Source organism: Brachyhypopomus gauderio, chromosome 4 (assembly GCF_052324685.1).
Source record: "Brachyhypopomus gauderio isolate BG-103 chromosome 4, BGAUD_0.2, whole genome shotgun sequence".
In the NCBI taxonomy this organism is placed as follows: domain Eukaryota; kingdom Metazoa; phylum Chordata; class Actinopteri; order Gymnotiformes; family Hypopomidae; genus Brachyhypopomus; species Brachyhypopomus gauderio.
Genome location: NC_135214.1, coordinates 7064310 through 7092260, shown reverse-complemented (window position 1 = coordinate 7092260; position 27951 = coordinate 7064310). Strand labels below are relative to the sequence as shown.

Here is a 27951-nt window from a genome sequence, read left to right as displayed (position 1 = left end):
TCTCCTCTCCTCCACACACACTCCCCCCCTCTCCTCTCCTCCACACCCCCTTCTCTTTGCCTGCGCTTCATTGGTTTTCAAGTTTAACAGCATGGCCTGCTCAGCTGGAATGTGTCTGGTTCATCTTTTAGCACTTGTGAACGGCGCTGGACACTAGAGACTATTGGTCCCCAGGTGTCATGGCAACTCATTTGAACAGAGCAGCTGCAGTCTTAATTGTGCAGTCCTCCCATGCACACGAGTGCTTCTGTCTCAGCTACGCTCATCACACTGAATTTGTGGTTTTTGTTTGTTAAAAATATATTTGATTATTAAGGTTATTTACATAGTAGCTGTTTCTGCCCTGCTTCTGTGAACACAATTGTCAATATTTGAAAATCTACGTTAATCTGTTCTGAAAAGGATTGTATACAAGTGTACATATTACAGGCAAAGCAATGCTCACAATTTTTATTAACATAAATGTACAAAACGACACCCAAAAGTAAATAGTGATTAAAGGAGGAACTAATACTGTTTAGAGATAGCTGTTCAGCTGCAGCTCCAGGTCCACTGAGTGCTTAATAGTTCATGCAGAACTGGTAATCTCTGTGCTGCAGGATGTTGACTGGGCCGTGGTAATATCTGTGCTGCAGGACTTTGTTTGGGTCCTGGTAATCTCTGCTGCAGGACGTTGACTAGGCCCTGGTAATATCTGTGCTGCAGGACATTGACTGGGCCCTGGTCATCCCTGTGCTTCAGGGCGTTGACTGGGCCCTGGTAATCTCTGTGCTGCAGGGTGTTGACTGGGCCCTGGTAATCTCTGTGCTGCAGGATGTTGTCTGGGCCCTGGTAATCTCTGTGCTGCAGGACGTTGTCTGGGCCCTGGTAATCTCTGTGCTGCAGGACGTTGTCTGGGCCCTGGTAATCTCTGTGCTGCAGGACGTTGTCTGGGCCCTGGTAATCTCTGTGCTGCAGGGTGTTGACTGGGCCCTGGTAATTTCTGTGCTGCAGAACGTTGACTAGGCCCTGGTCATCTCTGTGCTGCAGGACATTGTCTGCATTGGGCTAAGCATTTATCAATATATTATTACAAATATATATGCATTATTACAAGTTAATTGGGACCTGGTAATCTCTGTGCTGCAGGGTGTTGACTGGGCCCTGATAATCTCTGTGCTGCAGGGTGTTGACTGGGCCCTGGTAATATCTGCTGCAGGACGTTGACTAGGCCCTGGTAATCTCTGTGCTGCAGGATGTTGTCTGGGCCCTGGTAATCTCTGTGCTGCAGGATGTTGACTAGGCCCTGGTAATCTCTGTGCTGCAGGGTGTTGACTGGGCCCTGGTAATCTCTGTGCTGCAGGGTGTTGACTGGGCCCTGGTAATCTCTGTGCTGCAGAACGTTGACTAGGCCCTGGTCATCTCTGTGCTGCAGGACATTGTCTGCATTGGGCTAAGCATTTATCAATATATTATTACAAATATATATGCATTATTACAAGTTAATTGGGCCCTGGTAATCTCTGTGCTGCAGGGTGTTGACTGGGCCCTGATAATCTCTGTGCTGCAGGGTGTTGACTGGGCCCTGGTAATATCTGCTGCAGGATGTTGACTAGGCCCTGGTAATCTCTGTGCTGCAGGATGTTTACTAGGCCCTGGTAATCTCTGTGCTGCAGGACACTGTCTGGGCCCTGGTAATCTCTGTGCTGCAGGACGTTGACTAGGCCCTGGTAATCTCTGTGCTGCAGGACGTTGTCTGGGCTCTGGTCATCTCTGTGCTTCAGGATGTTGACTAGGCCCTGGTCATCTCTGTGCTTCAGGATGTTGACTAGGCCCTGGTCATCTCTGTCCAAAAACATGGAGGTTAGGTAAATTGGCAGTCAACAAAAAATTCTCCCTGAGTGTGTGTCTGTGTCTCTATGTTCAATAAAAAGTAGTGTCTGTGTCTGTGTGCGTGCGTGTGTGTGTGTGCTTGTATGCCCAGTGGTGGATGGTGCTTTGCCACTAGGGTCTGTCCTCTCTCCCCTTCCTGCACCCCATTCAGTCCCCCAGGGGGCTGTGGCTTCCGGTAGAGAGTACGCTGTGCGCAATTGGCTGCCGCTTCTCGCCGGTGTGTGTGTGATTGATTGTCTGTGACTTGTACCTGTGTTAAATTGTAAAGCGCCTTGGGAATCTGGAAAGGCACTATATAAATCGAACATTCATTCATTCATTCATTCTGTGCTGCAGGGTGTTGACTGGGCCCTGGTCATCTCTGTGCTGCAGGGTGTTGACTGGGCCCTGGTCATCTCTGTGCTGCAGGACGTTGACTAGGCCCTGGTCATCTCTGTGCTGCAGGACATTGTCTGCATTGGACTAAGCATTTATCAATATATTATTACAAATATATATGCATTATTACAAGTTAATTGGGCCCTGGTAATCTCTGTGCTGCAGGGTGTTGACTGGGCCCTGGTAATATCTGTGCTGCAGGTTGTTGTCTGTGGTATTCCAGCAGCCATTTCTCTGTGAGTGTCCGGTGATTGAGCATCTGATGGATATGGTGGTTGTGGAAAATTGAGCAGGTGTTTGATGGAATGCAGTGGTCCTTCTCTCCACAGGGATTAGCAGACGCTGCGTGTTGGAACAGTGTTTTGTCATATATTTATTATAGTGGGCACTTGTCATATGGAAGAGACTCGTGTGCAGACTCTCATGCTCAAACGCACAGCTAAGCCACACTGATCCGGCCTGCTGTCACACACCTGGTACTAACGTCAGATTCGTGGTCACTAGGTTTGCTTAAATTGCTGAATTGTTTAAGTTCTACAAAAGCAGCAACTGCATTTAGGTGCATTTAACTCCTATTAACTTGTAATAATGCATATATATTTGTAATATGTTGATAAATGCTTAGTCCAATGCATATCTTTACTATTAAAGTAATCTTGTAATTAGTGTGACACAAAGTTGAAAGGAGCTTTAAACTTGCCGATGGGCTCATCAGGGTGACCTCCTCCCAGGGACGGCGTGGCAGAGCAGTAATCTCTTAACGCTATATGACAAGGCAGCCATCGGCATGCCAACAGTCCGGTCTGCCGAAGAGAACCTTTGTTATTTTCAGTTCACGTGTTCATGTACATCATCATTAGAGAAGTGCGTAGACGCTCGGGGCTCGTGTCTGGCAGCGCACGTGCACTCGCACGTGAGGCTGTGTGTTCGTGCGCGTGTGCTGATCTGCGTTTGGAGAGATGGAGTTGCTAACCAGGCTGCTGACGTCCGTGTGTGTGCGCAGTGGTACAAGAGCCCCGACTACAACCTGTTCACACCCTACGTGGAGCACAGGAAACGGAATCCCAGGCAGCCATTCTACATCCTGCACCCCAAGTCCACCTGGCAACTGTGGGACGTCATCCAGGGCAACACCGCGGAGAACATCCAACCCAACCCTCCTTCTTCTGGGTTCATCGGTAAGATGGCCTCACGAGCATACGCACACACACATCCACACAGGTTACCGTGTGCTGCACATTCCCTGGTCTGGGTAGGCGGAATGTAAACTTGTGGGTGAGACATGGAGGCCAGACTGCAGAGTTTGGTCTAGTGCGGAGTTGGAGATGTCTTAAAGATGAGTCGGCTTGATCTTCAGAGTCTCTGCTCCACGGTATAGAGGCGGAACTAGGGTGGGAGGGGAGGGAGGAGAGAGATAACGGAGGATGAACCAGACCTTAAAGGCTCAGCCCAGATGCTTCAGGGTGTTCTTCTCTGACCTTGTCGCATTCTGCTACTGAAAAACATTGTACAACGGCCCTGGAGAGGGTACACATGGAGGAGCTTGAACGTAAAACCTGTAAGAAAGCGTGCATCACCCACAGATCACACTTCACATAAAGGCAGAGGACAAGGTAAATGTAATAACCTGGAGATCTTCATAGATGTGCAGGAGCCAATATGTCATCCGGACCTCTTCAAGAGCACATTCCTCCAACTCTCACTATCCAGGATTCAGTCAGTAGTGCAGTACTCACTCTTCAGTACTTATACATTCAACATAATGAATGATCCTCGCTGTTCAGTACCTATAAAGACATTATGTTCTTTATTCTAATTGTTTCTGTTCTGTTTCTTTAATTTCTGTTACCTCACATGCTCCTGCTTTAATAAGTGAATTTCCCTGCAGGGATAAATAAAGTTCAGCTTCTCTGAATGACTGTATGTAATATGGAACATGTGAGATCCTTCAGTGTGCTGTGATCTCTGTGGTAGCTCTGCCTGAAGCCAGACTCCACACTGCATCCCGATTAAAGCCAGAGTCACTGTGGCAAAATCCAGCCAGAATAAGTGTAATGTTATTGTGCCTGTGGCTGATTGCCTGTTGAATTGATTAAAAACTTTGAAGTAGGTGTGCGTGCGTGCGTTCCATTCCATTTTCATTCCAAATTCACAAATGGCCTTGAATGTGCTTTGGCACATGAACCCCATCCAGAGATGCTTAAGACATTCTAGAGCTCATGAGGAGAAGCAATTAAGCCTTGAGGCTCAACTGTGAGGCTCATTTAGTCTATTATACATCTGCTGTGAAGCTGAGATGCATATTTTTTATCTTCATGACTCACTGCGACATGCATTTTTATGTAATAACCTGGTATCATATTAATCAGCCCTTGGCAAGCTTTCATGACCAGAAAACCCCACTAAGTGCAACTTTACCATGAAAATGATTAATATATAATAATAGCATATCACATATGGAACTGGTACATGTCAGTAACAATAACAAAGACCATTGAGGTTTGGACTAGTCTTCAATGAAGAGGATGAATTGGGTTCTGCACTGATCTATACTGCTTTCTTGGTAGAACTGAGGCAAACAAGTGTGATTGGCTGTCCAGGCGTGATTGGCTGTTCAGGCGTGATTGGCTGTCCAGCCTCAGCACATGCAGGATCACTTCACTTCCTTCCCTCCTGTAGGACACGTAGTCTGGCTCCCTGTGGCTGAGGATTTGATTTCTCTACATGTCCATCCAGAGGGCTACAGGTCCTCTGAGATTGCAGCACCTGCTGGAATTTCTGTGTAGAATGCAGCTTCCCCAGTCCTGTAGTGTCTACGTTTCAACACTTGTAGCAGCTCCTAATGAGGTTAAATGCTGTAGTTAGCAGTGGATCCCCTTTCTAAGTTTTGTTTCACCAGATCCAGATTCTTTAGGATTGGGTCATAGAACTTTGTAGTTTCTAGGTATCATCTGCTACTGTTTAGAACCCCACAGCACAGTAATGACTACCACACTCTTAACAGCTTCAATGCCTGATCTACGCCACCTCACAATTATCTCACAACAAAGTTACAGCACACACGCACCAGAGAATGCTAATTAAGACCAGGCAAACAGTCACTTAGCATGAGCAGAATTAACTGAAAGCCGAACACCAGGCCTTTGCTTTACAAGCATGCTGTGCTAATTCTTAAAGAACAGCATTTCTCACAGATTTCAGCATATTTGGATCACTCCTAAATTACATCCACTTGACACAACCAAAGAACAATGTACAACACTTATTGACTTGATGACCCTAGATTTGAGTCATTTGCTGATTTAACGGGATGACCTCATGCATGTACACTCCTGCTCAGATGTACACACACAACTCCTTTAGAACAGGTGGCACTACAGGGTCGTATCACAAAGGCACTGTTAGACTACTACAACAGCAAGAGTTCGTGATGATCACAAGCAAGTCAAAATAGTAACGGCCCTAACCCACACCTCCCAATACACTAGACGACTCTACATTACACACGCATGTCTTTCAAAGACTGACAGTGGTCCTTTTCATTGGGTTCTGTAAAACCACAACTGCACTTTCACACACAAACCAAGAACTGGGAGACAAAAGAGGTGGAGTTGTGTTGGGGGGAGGGAGCAGTTGTGGGCGGAGCAGTCCCACCAGATGTAAGGTGAGTTTACACCTGAGCAGGTCGCTCCTGCCCAGGTCCCTGTAGGGACGGGTCATCCCGGGGGTCCACTCCCTCCCCGGGTGGTGTGCACTCTCCTGGTTCCTGCAGATGGGCACACGGGCTTGCCAGGCTGGTCACGGCACCGCCGGGCAGCTTGTGGTCGAGCTGGGTGAGGGCGATTTTGGAGTGTGCACAGGAGAGCTCGTTCTCCATGGACCTCGGCTCACAGCGGAACAGGATCAAGAAACATTTATAGAACTAGAGGAGAGAGAGAGAGAGAGAGAGAGATGTGGAAAAGAAAAGGCTGAAATGGGGTTTTTACTTTAATACTGCGTCTTCTATAAGAGCTTGAGATGAGATGTTCAGAGCTCCCTCAGGTTTAAGGGAGTGCAGATGTATACAGGGTTATGTAGAGAGAACCAAAATGCAACCACAGAAATGCAAAAGCGTAGTGCTTTGGTAGTTTGCATTCAGTTCAGATGCAAATTCAGCACTTCATTCATTAAATACAAATTCTCACACATCCTTTTTCTATTAAGAGAACAAGTGACTTTAAATCAGTTCAATGGTTCTTTGACTCTACATCTTCCACAAGTTACCGTTTAAATGCAGTTTCCCCATGTTCACTGTAATGAGTGCATTTCACTGAGGCATACATTTTTTTGAAGTGGCCTCAAGGTGGACTGCATTCACTTCTGATGCATTCAGCATTTCATTTTTTAATTTCAAAAATTTAAATTGTGGTGCTTTTCAGTAAAGATGTCAAACAACCTGAAAACAATGAAAAGCATAATGGTGATTTTTGCGTCCTGCATGTTGCTGTTAAAGTTATATTGTGATCGGCATTTGATGTTTTCTGGTGTCAGGACGAGATAAAAGCTGCCCTGGTCATCAACAAAGAACTAATAGCCTTGATTTACAGTTTTAGAGTCAGTTTCGTTTCTGTTACAGACAACACAATCTGTATTAAACATGTGCAGTGGGTCCCCTTCTTTTTAAGAATGTGGAGTTTATGAAGGAGGATTCACTGTTTGTAATTCTGCAGTACACTGGCTAGCTAAGACTTTGCACGTGTGTTCCAGGAATCGTGCTGATGATGTCATTATGCGAGGAGGTCCATGTGTACGAGTATATCCCGTCTCTGCGGCAGACGGACCTGTGCCACTACCACGAGCGCTACTACGACGCCGCCTGCACCCTGGGTGCCTACCACCCCCTGCTCTACGAGAAGATGCTCGTCCAGCGCGTCAACTCCGGCTCCGAGAGCGACCTGAAGCGCAAGGGAAAGGTCACGCTCCCTGGTTTTGGTGCCGTCCACTGTGAACACTGACCTCTGAACCCGACACCTCCACCCCCTGGAGAGGAGGGTGCAATAATCGTGACCCGTGGTGTCTTGGGGACAGCGTAGAGCCGAGTTCGTCCTCAACACTACAGAGCCGCCACTCTGAGGGGAGGAATGCGGATCAGACGAAACTCTGCTCTTAAGGACAGTCTCGAAAAGTTGCGTTTTCTGAGCCGTGTGTGATTAGACGTCATTAGGTAGCAATAGGGTTGTAGTGGGGAAGCTGCTGTTTTGTTTTTGTTTCGTACCCTGGTGATTTGGCTGTGGTTAGCCTTCATCTTACCACGCTGAGGATGTTCACGATGTTTGTGAAGGCCTAGCTAAAAAAAAGGCGTGGGATATGGGGCGCGACACGTAAGCTTCTGAAAAATCACATCTGTGTTGAAGATCACGTCTGCGGTGAAGCAGAGAAACTTTGGTTATGAATCGCGAAACAATTTAAAAGTTCATCTACACTGAATGTGACCAGACTGGATTACGCATCCAGTACGTAATGATTTAGACGATTTTTTAAACATCTCGTTTTATTACATTTCACATTTTTTAAATAGGTGTACATTTTACCAGTAATCATATTTGTCTTGAATAATTGATCAGGTCTCTTGATTGTATTGTGTGGGGACGTGGATTCTGTTGTCTGCTGTGGTGCAGTTTTCATAGCTGTGCACGAACACCGTGGTAATAGTGTTCTTCCTAGACTGCCGTCGGACCTGTGACACCTTTCTCAAAGTTGCACGATCAGTAAAATTTAAGTACCAGTTGCCATTTCAAAGTCCTGGCTGTTAAGCAGCAGGTAGTCGAGGGAACCCCCCCCCCCTCCCCCCATTTCATTCTGCACTTTAAGGGACCCTCACTTTAAGGGACCCTCACTTTAAGGGACCCTCACCTGCTCTGAGAGGTGAAGTTGATGGTTTGTTGGACATGGCCATGGGGGGCTGTCACACTGCAGTTCAAAATAATAACTTCTCAAACTGTATTACTTTTAAAAGGCAGCATAGCCAGTGTTGTGGTGGTTTTTCTTGTTTAATGTGTAAAGCACTGTGGCCTACTTGTCCTGTGCGGCCCTCACGCGCTCCACGTGCTGGCGTACTTAAAAGCGAATGATGACAACAGTGTTTCCTACGTTGGATTTGGAAACGTTTTATTTGAACTGACTTCTAGATTTTTGCATTTAACTTGTGTTTTATCTAACGTGTAAATGGCGGGGTTTTTTGTTACAACGTTTTTTTTTTTTTTTATTGATTGAAGTCTTTCAGTGTATGTACATTGTTTCAGTATTTGCCACTTATTTGTAAGTGAAAAGACTTGTATGCTAATATGAGTATGTACTGGAGGATGTGAATTACAATCGGAAAACATCTAATACCAGTTACTACAATTCCCAAGTTTTATTCTCAGGTGTACACTAGTCTCTGAAGCATGGCCTCTCTCTTCATTTAAACACTCACATCATCTTTCTCAAGGTCACCTCGTAGACTTGGATTTATAAACTTCTGTGTACATAGAGAAAGCTGCTCTGCTGAGTAACGTTTTGCAATGTTGGCAGTTGGGCAGATGAACGTTTATGGTGTTGCATGGAAGGGTGGTGTTCTCCATTATTATGGAGATGGGAGTGGAGCTGTAGCCTTTTGCTGTGCCACTGGGGTCAAATTACTGTTGGATGAATGTAGTGTAATGGCAGTTATGTCAGTTAGCAGGTCTTTAAAGGAGCAGAAAGCCCCCTGATTCAGTGTGCATCCAATTCATGGGCTTGGGAGTAATGACACAGCTGATGTGAACTCACATACATGCAAACCAGCTCTGGGTCTTAACACACACCTGTTCTCTGTCTCTTCCCCTTTCGTGCTGTGTGTATGTGAGCCTTCCTGCTGACCAGCGATTGATGGTCTTTTTCAGTGTTCAGAAGAGTGTGTGGGTGTCCACTTGGTGTGTTTTCTTTCTCTCTCTCTCTCTCTCTCTCTCTCTCTCTCTCTCTCTCTCTCTCTCTCTCTCTCTCTCTCTTTCTCTTTCTCTCACCCTCTCTAATGTATTTTTCCTGTAAGATGGAGATTGAGGTGCATTTTGCTGGGCTTCCCTGGAGGTCAGCTGGCTGTTTCTTTACTTCCTGTAAGCCACTGACTGATTTGCTGGTGTGATGATGCGACTACTTCAGTTTTTTACTTTTTTTAATCTACAGTCTACATAATTGTTAGAAACCAAAGTGGACATGGCATGCTAAGTATTGGGGCTTCTGAATTCTTTGTGGTTAACAAACTTCAGTCCATGATAATGACTAAGCTATGGAGAAGTGAACTTTCTTCTAAGTTTAACTTCCTTTGATGTAAAGCAGTAATTTTGGCAGGCAGTAAGGGCCAGTGTGTGTCTGATGCTGGATCTGTGGTGCTGTGCATCTCTACTAGGGTTCTCTTCTCTCCCCCCCCCCCCCCCCCCCCCCTCTCCCTCTCTCTCTCTCGGTATCTGTCTCTATTTACCTATCACCTATCCAGTTTATTACATACATGTGAAGTACATTTTTTGCTTTTGGTTCTGTATTCTAAACAAGAATGTCCTCTCTCTCTCACACACTCACACACACACACACCACAAACACTACCACAGAGCATTTTTTTTTACATTTGATCTGGTAAATGTCGTGTATATTTGGAGCCTGATCTGAAGACTGTAGATATCTGCAATTTTACACCAGTTCACTTTCAAGAGCCATTGGATGCTATTATTAGCACTTCTTTCTTCATTGGTAATGCAGACTTCATGGAAAGACTTGAATCTGGTTTTAAATTACCTTGTGTATTATTTGTTAATCATTTTCTTACATGTAAATAAAAAATATTAAAGTTGTGCTTTTACTGGGACTCAAATAAAATGTCATTGAAGCCATGGAAACCACTGAAGCTATATTTGATGTCCATAGGGGCACATTCTAGGTATTTGGGATAGTGGTGGACGAAGTACACAAACCACATACTTGAGTAAAAGTATACCCAATGTAAAACATTACTCCAGTGCAAGTAGAAGTCCTCCCTTTAGAGTTCTACTTGAGTTAAGTACATTTGAAGGCCAATACTTTTGTACTTTAAGTAATGAAAGTAACGGTCCATCAGTTAGGCTCCATCAATAAAGCTTTAAGATTCTGTTATACCATGACTCTTGCATAATCAACTAATTTATGTGGACAGGCTCAACACTTTGTACACAAATATTTTAATATTATTAATTCTATGTTTATAGTGTTAGGGAGTTTTTGTTTGTTTATTAAAATTATCATAAGCCGACAACACAGAAGGCATGTAGATTCTATTTGGTAGCACCAAATGGCTATGAAGTAACTTCTTGTGAACAAGGAATATTTTAGTTAAAGATATATTTGCAATTGCACATCCAGATATCAATCTCCTTCTATTTGATTAATAAAATAAACAATTTCCTGTATTTTACTACATCATAATAAAGAGGATACAGAATAATTTAGTTATTGCAGAATACTATAGCATATACAAAAGCACAAACTTTAAGACAAAATATCAACTAGCAGCTACCTGCTAACTGTTTTAGCACCATGCTAAATAGAATTTGTTTTCTAACAAAGTGTTATGTTCAAATATTTATTATTTTACAATATCAATGCTTTTAGCTGCCTGGAAGCTCCAAATGCTATGAACTATGGTAAAGCAAATAACTATCTAGCTAGTTAGCTATATGCCGAGTGCGTTGCTAAGGCAGTTTTCAGTTGAGTAATAGCAATAGCATACTTAGCTAGCTAGCTAACTAACCATGTATTCAATGATAATTTTGACGTTACTTTGTTGAACACAAGAAGCCTGAAGTAACAACAGCTTTCACATAATGTAGTGAAGTAAAAAGTAAGATATTTTACTTTCAAATGTAGTGGAGTAAAAGTTACAAAAAAGGAAAATACTTGAGTAAATAAAAAAAAAATAAAACAATTTAATTAAGTACAGTAGCGAATTACATTTACTTTGTTACTGTACACCACTGGACATTTAGTATTTGTCTTTATTGGGGAGGGGGAGGTTCTGTCATTGTTTTAGGTAGTATTTGTCTTGATTTGGGGGATGTTTTGTCGTTGCTTTAAGTAGTATTTGTCTTTTTTTGTGGTGGGTTTTGTCATTGTTTTAGGTAGTATTTGTCTTTATTTGGGGGGAGGTTCTGTCGTTGTTTTAGGTAGTATTTGTATTTATTTGGGGGGAGGTTCTGTCATTGTTTTAGGTAGTATTTGTCTTGATTTGGAGGGGAGGTTCTGTCATTGTTTTAGGTAGTATTTGTCTTGATTTGGGGGGGAGGTTGTCACAGATCCAGGTTCCTCGGGAGCGGAATATGTAAACAACGCGCACGAGGGCCTCAAAGGAATGAATTGAAACTAGCTAGCGGTGGTATGCTAACGCTAGCTAGCGTCGCCACAGCGGGTGGAAATCATCATACATTTAAGCCCGCCCACTAAGACGGCAGATATGATTGGTCAATTTTACTGTCAATTGAAACTGGTATTGCGCTGAATTATAACCAGTGTTGGGAACGTTACTTTAAAAAAGTAATTAGTTATAGTTACTCACTACTTGTTGTAATTATAGAATTACTCTATAATAAAAGTAACTCGTTACCAGGGAAAGTAACTATTTGCATTACAGTAAAAAAAAAGTTATATGCCAATGAATAAGAATTTTTTTAAAAAAGCAGTTTTTACAGTCAGTTGAAATGAGTAGCTCAGAAAGGTGTTTAACCTTTGATATTTATTGCACATCCACAGACGAGTGCAGGATAAAATCCTTTAAAATCCCAAATCTTTGTAAAAAATAAAAGCAAAAGTAAACAGTTACACTATATAAAGTGCATTTACATCTATCAAATTAAATTAAATTCTCTCAACCTGAGAACTGGTTTGTTCACAACAGAAGTAAACTTAACAATAAAACCTCTATTCTTAATTAAATAAATCAAATACCCAGTCTGGTAGACATTCGGGATCTTCAAGTATTTTCTTAAATAATGTTTATATCGCCACCTTGAAAATGCTAATTTTTCTTCTGCTTACTCCTGACTCGCCATTTCTGCCTCTTCTCCGATTCTGTCGTGTCACTGGCATGCTTCGGCCCACATGTAAAAACACTGGCTCTGATGGGCTACCATAATGCTGCCTTAGCCAATCGCTTACTGGCTTGTTAAGTTAAATAAGTGTTACACCAAGAACTGTGACCTATCGAGATCTGTTACTCCTCAGTAGCGTGGGCAGCGGTCCGCTGGCATTACTGTTAGTATATCAGTATATAGTAACGCACCGCTTTTAATGACCAGTAACGTTAACGGCGTTGTAACGACAGGAAAAGTAATTATATTATCCCGTTACTGACAAAATGATGCCGTTACCGTTATTCGCAACACTGATTATAACTGCTTGTTTCGATTCATTCCTTTGATGCCCTTGTGCGCGTTGTTTACATATTCCTCTAGGGTTGCCACCTATCCCGATTTTACCGGGACTGTCCTGGTTTTCACGTCGCTGTCCCGGTTTTCCTTCTTTTTAATATTCGGTCCCGGCAAAAAAATAATAAAATTCATTTAATGTCCCAGTTTTCACTAAGTTAGTTAAAAAGACTATTTAGACTGTTTCTGCACACTTAAAATCCATCTTTTTTCTCGTTGTGTCCATTTTACACCCGCCCCGGTAACATTTTACATTCGCCCCCCCCCCCCCCCCCCCCCCCCCCCCCCCCGTCAACATTTACGTTCGCGTATGACAGTGTGTCCTTGTTTTTTGTCAGACCTAGGTGGCAACCCTATATTCCGCTCCCGAGGAACATGGATCTGTGGAACCTTATTTTGCTTAAGAAGTTATCTAGTACAGATGTTATTGTTTATTACGTGTCTAAAGCTGTACTGTCATCTCAATTTTTTTTCTTTATTGCAGTTAATTACGTGGTGGTAATTAGGTGGTACGCTAACGCTAGCTAGTGGTGGTATGCTAACGCTAGCTAGCGTCACCACAGCGGGCGGAAATCATCATACAGTTAAAAGCGGAGGACAAATTTCGATTGCGGTGTAAAAATCACAATTGACAAAATATGGCACATTTACATTTACCTCAATATAAGCTGCACCTACAATGTTTTTAAAAAAATGTTAAATATTGTATAAGCCGCACTGGGCTAAAAGTCGTGTATATCTACTAAACTGAATACATTTAACTGAACATAACTGAACAGGGGTGGGTTTCCCGATAACGAACAATCTTAGAAAGTTACGAACAACTTTAAGAACGACGTAACTTTAAGAATGCCAAATTTACGAGTGTTTCCCAAAAGCCTTCGTAGTCTCCAAATTTATGAACAAGTTCTAAGTAGTTCTTAGTATACTCCGCCTCTGCAGCTGCACTGGAAATGCTCCGCTAGTCGAAAACCGAACCACCGATTTGCATAGTTTTTCATTATTATGCTGCAAAGGTATCGTTGGCAAAATGACAATCATAAAAACTAACAACTAATAAGTGTTGAAATTTCAAGTATGAGAAAAAAATGAGTAGAACATAAATTATTACCTTTGCAATTCTGACCGATCGTAGGCTTTTATCAAGGCTATAAATAGGGCACACAATTAACCTTTCACACGTTATTTAAAACGTGTTTTATTTATTTAAAATGGTAAACAATCAGAGAAAATGAAACTTTCTGTCGAGTGAACTCAGCCAAAAACAAAAGTATAGCCTGCTGTTTTCAATAGCTCGAGGAAGTGCCTCAAATTCAGAAAAAAAAACAAAACAAAAAACTGTAGTCAAGTCAAAAATAAGGGGAGAGAACTAAGAAAGGAAAAGGGTTAAGACTGGTGGAGGTCAAATGTCCACAAGTTCCCTTACTGTTGAGGAGGAGAAGGCACTGGGGATACTGGGCCCCACAGCTACTGAAGGGATACCAGGGGATTTGATACAGGTGTATATAGCTTCAGAGTGGATACCCACTGTCAGCTTGTGCATGTCCACCATCAAATGCACCGTCCCTAGCCATCTGACACACTCCAGAATTGGCCCAGATGAAGGAGTCTTGAGTACTCCCAGGCCACTTGGCCACAATGTCCGTAAAGAGGCCTAGGTGGTTGTATATTACTTGTATATTCAAAGCAGAGAAGCCTTTACAGCAGATGTAGCTGTAGGCTGGGAGTGTGTATGGGGATCAGAGTGATGTCCACTGCACCAACAACTCCACACGGATGTTTACAATTGCATGAAAACCAATTTTAGTTTCATGTAATGCATCCCTAGTCCTAGGAAATGTATAGCAAAGTCCTAGGAAATGCAGCAATATATATATATATATATATATATATATATATATATATATATATATATATATATATATATATATATATATAAGGAGAAGCGATGCTTTAGTAACAACATGCATACATTTAGATACGTCAGCTTTGCTTAATCTGTGGGCATCATGAACAGTCTGCAGAAACCCACCTGTGGCATAAAATCGGAGGGCTGTCAGTAACTGCATCGTGGGGCTAAGGGCAAAATTCTGCATTCAGGCGAACTACATGGCTTTGTGGATTACGTCGTCTTCTTAAATTATATCTTCTATTCAAAGTGTAACCGGTGTGCATCTATACTTTACGGTGGTCAGGACTGTCCATCCGCACTCCCGTTAACCCATAAATACTCTGTGTTGTGTTCTGGGGGACTCGTCTTCCAGCACTCGTAACAGCGCAGCATGCGGTTCAGTAGCACTAAAGTAGTGAATGAATCATATAGCATTCTATGACCATTTTAGAAACAAACTTTCGGACCGTGTTATCAGAGTTTAAAGAATGGCATCTCAGTGCTGTTCGAGGACGATCTGTGTGTGGGAATGATGCTGGCGGACAGTGGGCAGAGAGTTTGGCGGAGCAGCGAGCGGTGGAGCTGGACTGGCTGGACATGTGGACAGAGTCCAAAACGTGAGTACAGCTGAAAGATATGGGCAAAACCAGCAATGGGTTCGGGTTGGAACTAAACCCAAACGACATGCTCCGGCTAACATAGTACATCCAGCAAATGCTAATGCTAAAGTTGTTGCTGAGAGATCACAGCATAGACACAGAGGAAATCAGTTCCAGTCACTGCATTTGCAAAACAGATTTGAGCCACTGCAAGACCTCAATGACTTTCCCAATAACAGTCAACATAACCCAGAAGATTCAACCATTCAGAACATCCTAGAAGAGCCACCAGGCTCCAGGCCGTAGCCACAGCAGACACCATTGTTTTGGGGGATGACTCTATTCACAGCATGAAAAACAATCAGAAACTATTAGCTCGGTGTGAGCCAAACCTCACAGTTTCTGAACTGAATGGGAAGCTTCCAACATTATTGGCTGAATACAGAACAATGAAACGGATCATTATTCATGTTGGAAAGAACGACATAAGAAAAGAGGAGTCTGAGGTGTTGAAAGGGGACTTTATTGATCTTTTTTCCACACTGCTGAAATTCAACATCCAGGTATTCATCAGTGGCCCTGTGCCTACAGGGGGCTGCAATATGTTCTCAAGGCTACTGGCATTAAATGTTTGGCTGCAGAAAACCTGCAGGTCTAATGGACTGAACTTCATTGACAACATCTGTTTTTTGGGAAGAGAGAATTCTTCAATCGAGATGGACTACAGACTAACAAGAGGGGTGTCCATCTCCTGTCAGAAAACTTTATTTTCTCTCTGTGTAAATTCTCTGTTTCAACTGGTGAAGAAACGTCAGCATTAACACCCAAGGACACTGTCGCCACTACAGAGACACAACATCCTCCCCCCGCAGAGGATGCGGAGTTATCAGATGGGAGTCATGTGCTGTATCAGCTGCCAGAAACACCACAACCGAATAGACAATCCACACCATCCTCCATCCCCACCCCATCCTCCACCTCATCATCACCTCACTTGAACTTCCCAGAAACCATGGAGAAGCTTGTATCTGTAGGGACAAGACTGACGCTTTCACTGTCAGCGAGTCCTCAGGTACAGCGGAAAATCACCTCAACTTCTCCTCCACAGTCATCTACTGCCTTAATGACCCAGCAACCCCTCTCTTCACCACAACCACTTTCCCCAATCAAGGAGTTAGTGAAAGGGGCCAAAAGCTAACTCAGCCAAAAGCTAAGCTCAGCCAAATTGATGAACTATTAAACAAATCTCCCCCACAACCTCAAAGCAAAAAACAAGCTCATAATCCACCAAATAGACAGCTCCGCTCGTGAGCTCATCACCAGCAGGAGCTCCACCCACCCTCCACCACCATAAAGGAAAATTGACATCTTTTGGGTCTGTGCTGCTACAGTGTTGATATCAGCGGTACATATTTTCAAAACAAGCATGGACCCTGTGTCCCAATTAGCTCTCCCATTCCAGTTCTTATCAGAAGCAGAAAGAACAAGGAGTTTAGGTCAGATACTGTGAATACATCCAACCTACAGTATGTTAGAAGTATTTCACAGTCTTTGAAACAAAATGCACAGGTTATAAAGTTAGCTCTACTAAATATCAGATCTATTACAAGTCTTATCTAATTAATGATTTAACTACATTTCATGGGCTTGATTTCATGCTGTAGGTGCTGGCCAAATTTATTTAGTAATCAGTCTCATAAAATTACCCACGAAATGGTGGGAGTTCAGACCGTGTTAAATTTACCCAAATTTTATATAAACTCATTTAACTAAGGTCGCCACTAATTGTGGTCAACTCCCGTAGCCCAAATTGTTTGATTAACAAACTATAAATCTGAAGGTTACAGTTCAAATAATAGTTCTGGCTTCAGGTTGTAACAGAGAAGCAACGACTCAAACGACAGTATTTAAACATAAAAACATTTATTGATGACAAAGCATAGTAATAAAAGCATAGCAAACAAAGGGGACAGGAGGGTAGGCTAGTGTGTGTGTGTGTGTGTGTGTAGGTATGCGGGTGTGTGTGTGTGGATGTGTATTCGAGTGCGCGCGGATGCGCGTGCGTGTATTCGAGTGCGCGCGGATGCGCGTGCGTGTCTTCGAGTGCGCGCGGATGCGCGTGTGTGTGTACGTGCGTATGGGGGAGGAGATCTTTGAGACAAAGGGAAACTCGATGGCGCGAAACTTAAACCGAGTTCTCACTACAGCCACAAACAACGCAAATTTCCTCCAACTAAGACACGGTATCGTCGGTCACTATACAGCCCCAACGAGCGTATAGTGGGACACACGTTTAACAGTTATACGAAATAAAAGAATCAGTGTGAATAATCGAACAAGTTTAAACAGAATACCTATTTAAGCTTTGAACAGAATATCTCTTTAAGCCTTAAACAGAGTACGGTTTAACATGAACGTGATTATAAACACCACTGCAAACAAGCGTTCACAAAGCATCGATCTAAGCACACAGAAAACAGTAAAACAAGATATTGTTCTAAGTCTGCCCAGATGCACAGTCTTACTTTGAGTTGTTCAGTCCGCGGCCCGCGCAGTAGGCCAGGTAGCCTCTTGAGGAGGACTCCTTCGTGCGCTTTCGTGAAGAAGGTTCCGCTGGATCGCGTTGCTCCGTCCAGGGGAAGCTGTGGTGGCCGTTCAATCGGCGGTCCCTCGATGGTCCGTTGCGTGGTGTCCCGGGGAAGTGGTCGCTGTCGACGTTAAGATGAACTCGCGGAGGTCCGGCCGTCGCGCGAATGTTCAAACAGTTCTTAATCGTCGGCTAGCTGAAGCGATTGGTTTTAGCGAACTCCGCAAAAGAAATAAAAGTAGCGAACTAGTTACTTCTTGCGTCGCGTGCTGCACAGGGTTCGAGTGCAGAACCAATACCGCTTTGTTCCCGAAGGTGTGCGCGCTCTTCGTCTCTAGGTAGCTACTTTGATGCAGCCAGGTAGAGAGAACGAACAAAGGGGGATCCCCCCTTTTAAAGGGGATTCGTCTGATGACGTAGTTCCACATCCGTCCTGATGTGGGCCATGCACCTAGGGGGAGCACCCCCCTTCCTTTGTCTGTGGAGGCATGGTACCTACAATGCTTTTAACAGAGACACGGTTAAATTCATATAGTGCTGATATTGTGCTAACTGAGTCGGCTCCACCAAACTTTAACTTTTTTAATGTTTCTCGCGCTGGCAAGAAAGGTGGAGGTGTAGCAATGCTGTTTAATGATACTTTCCAATGCAAGCAGTTACCACTTGGTGATTTCACATCTTTTGAATATTTGGGTGCAATTTTAAAAGGGGTACAAAGAATATTACTATCTACAGGCCTCCTAGGTACAATGCTAATTTTATTGATGGTTTCACAGATATATTATATTTTATTTCTACTGAATTTGATCATTTTGTTATTGCTGGTGATGTTAACATTCATATTGATAATCCCAATGATAGTTATGCCAAAGAACTCTATGATGTACTTGAATCTTTTGAACTTTCTCAGCATATGACTGGAAGCACGCACTGCCATGGTCACACTTTGGATGTGGTTATCTCAAAGGATCTTAACATTTCAGCCTGTTGTAACGATCTGCGCGATGCAGAACACGGAGGCAGACACAAACGCTGAGAAGAGCGAGATTTATTACAGGGCATTCCATAATCGAGGTCGTAGTCACAGGCAGGGGTCACAACAGGAGGGCAGTCAGAGTATGACAGGTAGATGGGCATGATTAAACAAGAACAAAACAAGGCAGGGAAACAGAACGAGCAGGAACAAACCGAGCAGACTCACCAAACGACAGATAACGAAAATACAAGGGCACGAATGAACAAAACACTAAGAGCACCAGATAGCACACAGACTTGGGACACAAAACCGAACCAACCACAATAACCGACAACGGGCTAGGGCAGGGATGGGCAACTTCCATGATAAAGAGGGCCAACATTTTTTCAGCACTATTATTGGAGGGCCACATGACCACGCACTTCAAATAATTGGATATGAAAGACACTACAAATTATTCTCAATAAGAACACATTTTAAATGAATTCAGATCTGTTTGTTTATTGCACCAACATAAATCTATTTTCTGCATATAAATGCATTAACATGTCCTTAATAAGCAACAAAGACAAAACATTTGCTTAATAAAAAAGTGCAAAAAGGAATTTGAACTCCTTCATATCAAAGTACTGTAACGCGTAGCGCGTCAGCCTGTGTTAAGGATGTTGCATTGTCTAATCACTTTGTATTTTTTAAATCTGGACTTCAATCCATAGCAATGCTAGGCAGGTTAGGTTTAAGAAGAGACAGATAAAGGACAGGACAGCTGCACTTTTTGTTACCAAAGTGTGCTCTGCACCTTGCCAACCATCAGGCTCTGCGGATACTCTGCTGGATAGTTTCAACTCCTAACCTGCCAGTATTTTGGATCAGATTGCACCAGTTAGAGTTAAAACCATGCAATGTAAGCAGAAAGCTCCATGGAGAAATGATCCTGCAGTTCAGCACCAAAAAAGAGAATGCAGAAAGGATGAGCGCAGATGGCGTAAAACCAACCTTCACATACATAAAGAGATTTTCAAAGATAGGCTGCGTGATTACAATATAATAATGTGCAAAGCTAGACAATCCTTCTTCTCTAGCATTATTAACAATAATGTTAACAATAGCAAAGTGCTTTTCACTATGGTTGACAGACTAATAAACCCACCTACATATCTGGCCCCTGAGCTAGTATCAATTGAGAGATGTAATGAGTTTGCAAAATGTTTTAATACTAAAATCCACAATATCAGACAAGCCATCTGTACGCCTACATCCACCAACGAGCCGATTTTCTCTCCAAAACCACGCAAAATGTTCAACATGTCCCAGTTTAGTACTATTAATGAAGAAGGTTTAATTGATACAGTGAGTCAACCAAGAAAACTATGGATACAAGCTTATTAAATAATTATAGACCAATTTCTAATCTACCATTTATTGGAAAAATAATAGAAAAAATTGTTTTCAAGCTAATTATGCACTTTCTGTCCACAAATAGCTGTCTAGACCAATTTCAGTCTGGCTTCCGACCTAATCATAGTACTGAGACTGCACTAATTAAGGTTATCAATGACATTCGCCTAAATACAGACTCAGGAAACACATCTGTTCTACTACTCCTCGATCTCAGCGCTGCCTTTGACACCATAGACCACAAAATTCTCATAGATAGACTTGAGAACTGGGTTGGACTCTCAGGAACTGTCCTAAAATGGTTCAGTTCATACCTTCAAGGAAGGAACTTCTTTGTGGAAATGGAGGGTAATATTTCTGAGACTGTGCCAGTGACCTGTGGTGTACCCCAGGGTTCAATTCTTAGGCCACTCTTATTTAATTTATATATGATTCCTCTGGATGAAATCATGCATACTTATGGGATATCTTACCACAGCTATGCAGATGACACTCAGATCTATATGGCTCTCTGCCCAAATGACTACGGTCCCCTAGACTCACTGTGTAAATGCCTTGAGCACATAAACAAATGAATGTTTCAATTTATATAGCGCCTTATCTAGATACCCAAGGCGCTTTACAATTGTTAACACAGCTATGTTACAGACAACCAATCACACACCGGCAAGAAGTGGCAGCCAATTGCGCACAGCGTACTCTCTACCGGGATCCACAGCCACCTGGGGGACTGAATGGGGTGCAGGAAGGGGAGAGAGGACAGACCCTAGTGGCAGAGCACCATCCACCACTGGCCACACAAATTCATGCACACACACTCAGACAACAACTTGTTTTTATTGAACAGAGACACACACACACTCAGGGAGAATTTTTGTCTGGGACTGCCAATTTACCTAACCTCCATGTTTTTGGACTGTGGGAGGAAACCGGAGATCCTGGAGGAAACCCACGCAAACGCGGGGAGAACATGGAAACTCCACTCAGATAGGGACTTGAAAACAAGACCCCAGTGCTGAGAGGCAAACGTGCTAACCACCAAGCCACCATGCTGCCCATGGATGAAACACAACTTTCTGCAGTTAAATAAAGATAAAACTGAGATTATTTTATTTGGGAACAGCAATGAAAGACACAGACTAGCTGCCTATCTAGATTCGAGAGCCCTAAAATCTAAAGAACTAGTACGTAACCTTGGTGTACTAATGGACTCTGACCAAATCAGAGATTTTCTGGCTAAAGCAGAACTGGAGAAACTCATCCACGCCTTCATTTCTAGTAGGATTGATTACTATAATGGGCTCCCAACTGGACTCCCAAAAAAGACAATCAAACAACTTCAACTGATTCAAAACGCAGCTGCCAGAGTTCTCACTAGGAGTAAAAGAAGGGAGCATATCACTCACATCCTTAAATCCTTACACTGGATACCAGTATGTTACAGGATAGACTTTAAGGTACTATAAATGTCTTAATGGTGCAGGACCAGTATATTTATTGGATGTGCTCCAACCAGAGGCGGTCTTTGCATAGAGGCGTTGCTAGGCAATTGCCTTGGGCCCCTCCCACTGTAGGGCCCCCTTGTCTAGCTAAAGCCAGGTTCACACTACACGACTTTTCAGTCATCAGGTTTTTGTGCCGTTCGCACTACACGACTGGTTGTGCTGTAATCGCGAGTCTCTCAGTTGTTGTGGCTTTCACACTACATGACTGATCGGCAACGCGGGCTCACGAATTAAACGACTGGGGAATCGCCGACTCATCTGGCTGCCGTCCAAAAACACGAAAACGAAACACTCGCGAGAACCAGCAACACCACGAAGATGATAAAAACAATGTACATGTACTCCACATTTTCGTTATTATTATTATTTTTTTACCGTTTAACCACTCCATAGTCCCAAATTGCCAGAATTATTTCATCTCTCCGTTGCAGTGAACATAGATATAGTCAATCGCACTATTTCTCCAGTGCTGTCACAATAACTTAAACACAGTGTTGTAGTAAAGTTGTATGAAGCTAGACGCTGCTGTTGACTCACAGTCGCCGACTGGGCTAGATATGAAACATGCTAGATATTAAACATGCTAGATATCTGCCGGTCGTCTGCGATGAGTTGGCGACCACTCGGCGACGGCTCGGCGAGCGTCTTTCAGCAGTTCACACTACACTGAGCGAGCGCCGAATGATCCCCGATTTGCCTCCGACCACAAGTTTCTGTCGGCGATCTACAAAAACAGTCGGCGACTGAAAAACCAGCCTAAAATCGTGTAGTGTGAACCTGAACTTATTTCTCGCATATTAATGTTGATGGGCCCCCTAGCTAAATTCGCCTTGAGCCCCCAAATTGCTAAGTCCGCCACTGGCTCCAACAATATGAGCCGAGCAGAACTCTCAGATCATTAGGAACTGGTCAGTTAGTGCAGCCTAAGGTAAAAACTAAACACGGAGAGGCGGCGTTTAGCTACTACGCTGCTCAGAAATGGAACCAGTTGACAGAGAGCATTAGAAGAGCCCCAACACTAGATACTTTTAAATCCAGACTGAAAACCTTCATGTTTGAGCAGGCCTTCAGCTCAGTTTAATTACCTTTACTCTGTAAATGCACTTTTATCTTCATTAATTAAATTTCCTTTAAATCTATTGTTTTAATCATGCTTCCTATTTTAGCATATTTTTATCCAAATTTTCTTTTTTTTCCATCTCTTAAATGTGATTAATTTCTTTTAAATCTATTGTTTTAATCAAGTCTTTTATTTACATTTATCTGTGTATTCTTTTCATTTGTAAAGCACTTTGAATTACCGTTGTGTATGAAAGGTGCTATATAAATAAACATGCCTTGCCTTACCATTTGAAAACTGATCATGTGAGGCCATGCAAATCTATATTACATGTAATACTTAGGAGGAGACATTTTTCTAACAGTGGAATAGGGTACTCTTAACCACTCTACTGCAGTAATTCTTTTCGTAATCAATGCAGTTAACACATCACGCAAATACTGTGAAACCGATATAATTTTGAAAAATACCGTGATATAGAATTTTGGTCATACCACCCAGCACTAGTATTTGTCTATTTGGGGGGAATATTCTGTCATTTTAGGTAGTATTTGTGTTTTTTGAAAGGGATGGTTCTGTTGTTTTAGGTAGTATTTGTCTTGATTGGAGGGGGAGTTTCTGTCGTCGTTTTAGGTAGTATTTGTCTTGATTGGAGGGGGAGGTTCTGTCATTGTTTTAGGTAATATTTGTCTATTTTTGGGAGGGAAGGTTCTGTCGTTGTTTTAAGCCTTGCAACTGATCGTACTAGTTTAGATCATAATAAAAATTACACAAATTGGACAATTAGCAATCAATTTAGACGAAGACACATTCCAGAAAAATATGTCCAGAGGTGTGTTGTGCTGACCTTAGCACCGGTCTACAGATTCAAACTGTGGCAACACTCTTAATCATTGCATTTCTCCAAAGTCTTCCAAGTTTGTTTGGTCAATTATAATTTGTCATTGTTTTGTGGGAGTGCTTTGGGATACACTTGCAAATGTGTACATCCCTTCCAAAAAGTTCTAATGAGTTTCTAGTGTATTGCATTTCCAAATGGACCAAAGGCACACACAAGTCCTTAATCTTTCCAAGGTAACACTGGAACTTTGGAAAGTCAATTTGGAATGCACAAACATCATAGTCTAACTGAATTTTCTTATATAACATGTACTGAAACTAGGTTGTGTGGGAACTAGAAGCATTCTAAGTGGGATTATAAGCAGGCTTTAATGTGCAGTATGTTTTATTAGCAGATGCTCATACCTGTTTGTTCATAAGGATGTATATAACCGGGTTGATGACAGTGCTGCTCTTGGCAAGGAGGGAAGGTACCACGCTGGCCAGGGGGGAGATGAGTCCATGCTGGCCGAATGTGGCCATGATGGCCACGATGCTGTATGGCATCCAGCACAGCAGGTAACACACCACCGAGGTGATCACCATGAACAACAGGCGGATCTCCCTCCTCCGAGCTGCTGACCTCCGAATCTTCCCGACCTGGATGTGGAACAGCAAGAAGAGAGGAAAGAAGATCGAATGGGGTGCAGTGGAGGAACCGAGGATTAAGAGGTAATTCCTTTGACCCAAGAATTATAATTTCAAAGGGGGCTGTGTTTCCATCTGTGACGAAACTGAGGCGTCACACTGATACAGATGAAAGAGTTGTTTAAGATTTTGACACTGTCCCCTTCTAAGTTTCTTCATTAAAATGTCCCAGACTTTGTGTGCTGAGGATCTGAGACTTGGTTGGATTAACTCGTTAATGTTTTATGTGGAATTAGTTCAGTCATATTGAGTCTTTCATTTCTAAAGACAGGATACATTTCAGTAGTAGCTAAATGAAATTGTAGCTCCCTGAAAAGACTGACCATTACCAATTGTAGCACTGAAGTCAAATCAAATCAAAGTTTATTTGTATAGCGCTTTTCACAACACATGTTGTCACAAAGCGCTTTACAGGATTTAAAAGGTTAACAATACTATGGGTCCAGAACCCTAAGTCCCTCATTGATTCACAAGTCTAAGTCACATAGTAATCCTGTATTCATATGAATTAATGAGGTGTAATTAATGATGAGGGATAAATACATAGATATTCACCTGATGCCATCAAAACAGTTTCACCTATGTTTCACACATAGGTGCTTCATCAGCTTTTTTAAAACTAAAAAACTATCTAATTCTATAATTCTACGTAATACTGTAACTTCAAGTGAGATATTGAAATCTTTATAAAATTAGTATTTGGGGAAAACTCTTGTGTTAGCAAAAACAAATGGTGTGCATCCTGGGCCTGACCTGTCTGACAGCGTAGAACAGCCTCCCATAACTGTAGACCATGACCGTCACTGGGAGTCCCAGACAGAAGACAAACAGGCAGATAACGTAGGCGTGAGACTCAAGGGAGCGCGCAGTCCAGGACACAGAGCAGCTGGTGCCAGCCCCTTCGAGTCCATAGCTGCTCCAGCCCAGCAGCGGGGGCACTGTCCAGATCACAGAGTACAACCACGAGCCACCTATTGCAAGCAAAGGCTTGCGGTAGCCCAGACCCTTCTGGTTGTACACTGTCAAGGTGCTGTATCGCTCATATGACAGTATTACCAGGGATATTAGAGATACGATACCTGGGGAGAGGAGAGATGGGGAGAAAGCACAAAAGATGGTTTAATAAACTCTAGACAACCAGCTGTAAGAAGATGTGTTTTGTCAGAAAAATTTATTTGATGATGGCCTTAATTTGGGCCAGAAAGTTCATGCACGGATAGACGTATCCACTGAAAAAACTGAAGAGAAATAGTGACAATCAGTTTGTCTGTAAGGAGGAAAACAAATGATCAAATCAGTCCAGGGTTTAGACATTGCCTCTTGGCATGTGTCCTCACTGCATCAAGACCGTGGACTGTCACTGCCATCCTCGGGCATGTGCAGAAATAAAAGGAGCGCGCGCACACACACACACACACACACAATGGCCCTCGGAAACCGACCTCACCAGACCTCCTATGTCCTCTCCAAGTGCGTTTCTTACTCGTCCCGTCCATTTCATGGACGGCATCCTTAAAAGGTGTCTCAAAGGTCTACTGCACTGGGTTCATTATGCCAAGGCTGAACATATACACAGCACTGCCCTTAAATAGACTTTAATTTCCTGAAACATATTATTTATATATCCTATTTTCATATTAACTAAAGACATATTAGTAAAAAACACACTCCATATATTACGTTTTTGATGTTTTTTGTTGAATGATGTTTAAGTGAAGACCTCTAAAGGACCTGAAGTGCTTCTGAGTGACAGCAAGAAAAACAATGTTGTGCATTCTCTGGTTCAGAGAGCTCGATCTTCCTCTTTTGGTGGGAAGGATGGTATTACTCTGGCCCCTGTCAGTCACTGCAACACTAGCCAATCGTAGACATGTGACTGCTCATACTTGCTGGTGAGTGGTTAGTGCTGTGTCCAGCAGCTTGAAAAGATGGTGAGTTTGGCTGCATGTGTTGAGGTAGCAAGGTTGGTTTTGCCCCCCATGTCTCATAGCTGCCCCAAACAAAGGCAGAGATAGCTGCCTTGTCAGTGGGAGGTACATTTGTTCAAAATTGGATTAAAAAACGACTTAAACTGAGTTCCATGATCGTTTTACAGTGAAAAACTAGCTGCAACTGTTGCAGCCATGATGATGGCATTATTTTAGTATATGACATTAGTTTGCGTATAATCAATCACAAATCTACTGGAAAAAGAACAGAACAAACCCATGTAGACAATTTGAGTTTTTAAAGATCAATCGTGGATTTCGAAATCACTTGATTAATTCTTTCCATCGATAATATGTATTAAAATAACAACCTTGAGGTTCCCATTACTGCATTTACAGCAGCAACTTTGTAAAAAAAAAACTTGTCTAAGTTTAATTTATGTCTAAGTCTTTGAAACATTTATTTTAAAAAGTTATCCCTTTTCATCTTCTCATGTATCATGTATCACCAAAGCGAAACTCTTGTCTTCGAAGGGGTTAGGATAAAAAAAAAAACAGTGTGTTGAATAAACAACATAGAACTCGGGTTGTTAATTAACTTAAAGTGTCTTAATGATGCCACCTGTCCATGATTCACACGATAGAAACCATTTCCAACAATATATGAATAGCAAAATAAATTAATTTGTGCTTGAGATTTTTATGCTGGACTCCCTGGCGCGTAAATGCCTACCCTACCTGTTCGCAAGCTTGTCTGAGTCATACAACGCATTCTACCCCGTGTGCTTTTAAAAATGAAATGTTAGTAGTAATTAGAGGGCACATGCCCATGACGTTATATTTTCAAGAGAGCTACCTATTTGAAAGTGCAATCATTTTTCATTCTAATCTTTGCTGGTGTAATAATTATTCGTTCATATTCTTTGCTCTTTTCTAAATATTTATTCCAGTCTATATATTTGTAACTTTTTACTTTACTCTTTTGTCTTGTTTAACTTCCTTGTGAATTGCACGCTACTTTGGTGGAGGAATTGAGATTAATAAAGTTAATATTATTATATGCAAATATGCTGGAGGAATGAGACGCGTCGATCTAGATTACTCACCGAAGCAGGAATTGATGAAGCCGTACCACATGCACCCTTCCTTTCCCAACAGCCACCGTCCACGGACGCTGGACGCCAAACTCAGGGTGGTCCCGCACGCGCACACCAGCATGTCACTGATGCTGATGTTCAGCAGGATCATGTTGACCGGTGTCCGAAGTGTCTTGAATTTACAGAAAAGGACTAGGACGATGAAATTATTCAAAAATCCTGAAGTCATGATCAAACCCAAAAACACGGACAGGGCAATGAAGCCCGCTCGGGAGAGCGTCTTGGTTGGTTTCTCGTTCCATTCTTCGTGCAGAAAAGTGAAAGGGTCCTCTTCGCTAACGTTGAATGTGTAATTTAAATTATTCATTTGAAAGAACATAATTTATTTGTATTTAACTCATTCGTCGACTATCCAATATTTACTTATCCGGTATCCCAATAAGCCGTATAAAGCGCTCCAACATTGGACTTCTGGAGAGCGCATACAAGTGAATATATTTAACTTTTTTACGCTCTGTCAGATCGTCTGTGATTGCCTGTTCATACATAATTTGCGTCTCTGACTGATTGGCGATACAAACGGACTTTTTTCTAAACCTGTAACGACGTGCGCGTTCACCTCTGGTGTTCCAGGCGCGTGAACTGCGCACACATAGCTGCGCAATCTTTCTGAAAGAATTAAAAAGTC

General features: G+C 42.5%; 2 protein-coding genes across 5 annotated transcripts in view; one reads left to right on the top strand and one right to left on the bottom strand.

The window, feature by feature from the left end:
* Window positions 1-10102, top strand: part of st6gal2a (ST6 beta-galactosamide alpha-2,6-sialyltranferase 2a) — a 39659-nt gene extending 29557 nt beyond the window's left edge. For both annotated transcript variants that reach the window (XM_077001895.1, XM_077001896.1), the window contains exons 6-7: window positions 3254-3428; window positions 6997-10102. In XM_077001895.1, coding sequence (XP_076858010.1) covers window positions 3254-3428; window positions 6997-7244 — 423 coding nt within the window. In that variant the 3' untranslated portion in view covers window positions 7245-10102. The remainder of the gene's footprint in view (window positions 1-3253; window positions 3429-6996) is intronic.
* tmtops2b (teleost multiple tissue opsin 2b) lies at window positions 438-27951 on the bottom strand. 3 transcript variants are annotated; one of them, XR_013130341.1, is made up of 5 exons: window positions 27273-27951; window positions 24992-25317; window positions 23957-24190; window positions 2951-6172; window positions 438-1824 (listed from the first exon to the last, which is right to left on the bottom strand). XR_013130341.1 is itself a non-coding variant. In XM_077001897.1 (4 exons), the coding sequence occupies exons 1-4, from the start codon at window positions 27640-27642 to the stop codon at window positions 5921-5923; spliced, it is 1182 nt and encodes a 393-aa protein (XP_076858012.1). In that variant the 5' UTR covers window positions 27643-27951; the 3' UTR covers window positions 438-5920. The 3 variants fall into 3 exon arrangements, 1 of the variants encoding a protein (XP_076858012.1); XR_013130342.1 differs by having other exon boundaries at window positions 438-3053; window positions 3878-6172; XM_077001897.1 differs by having other exon boundaries at window positions 438-6172.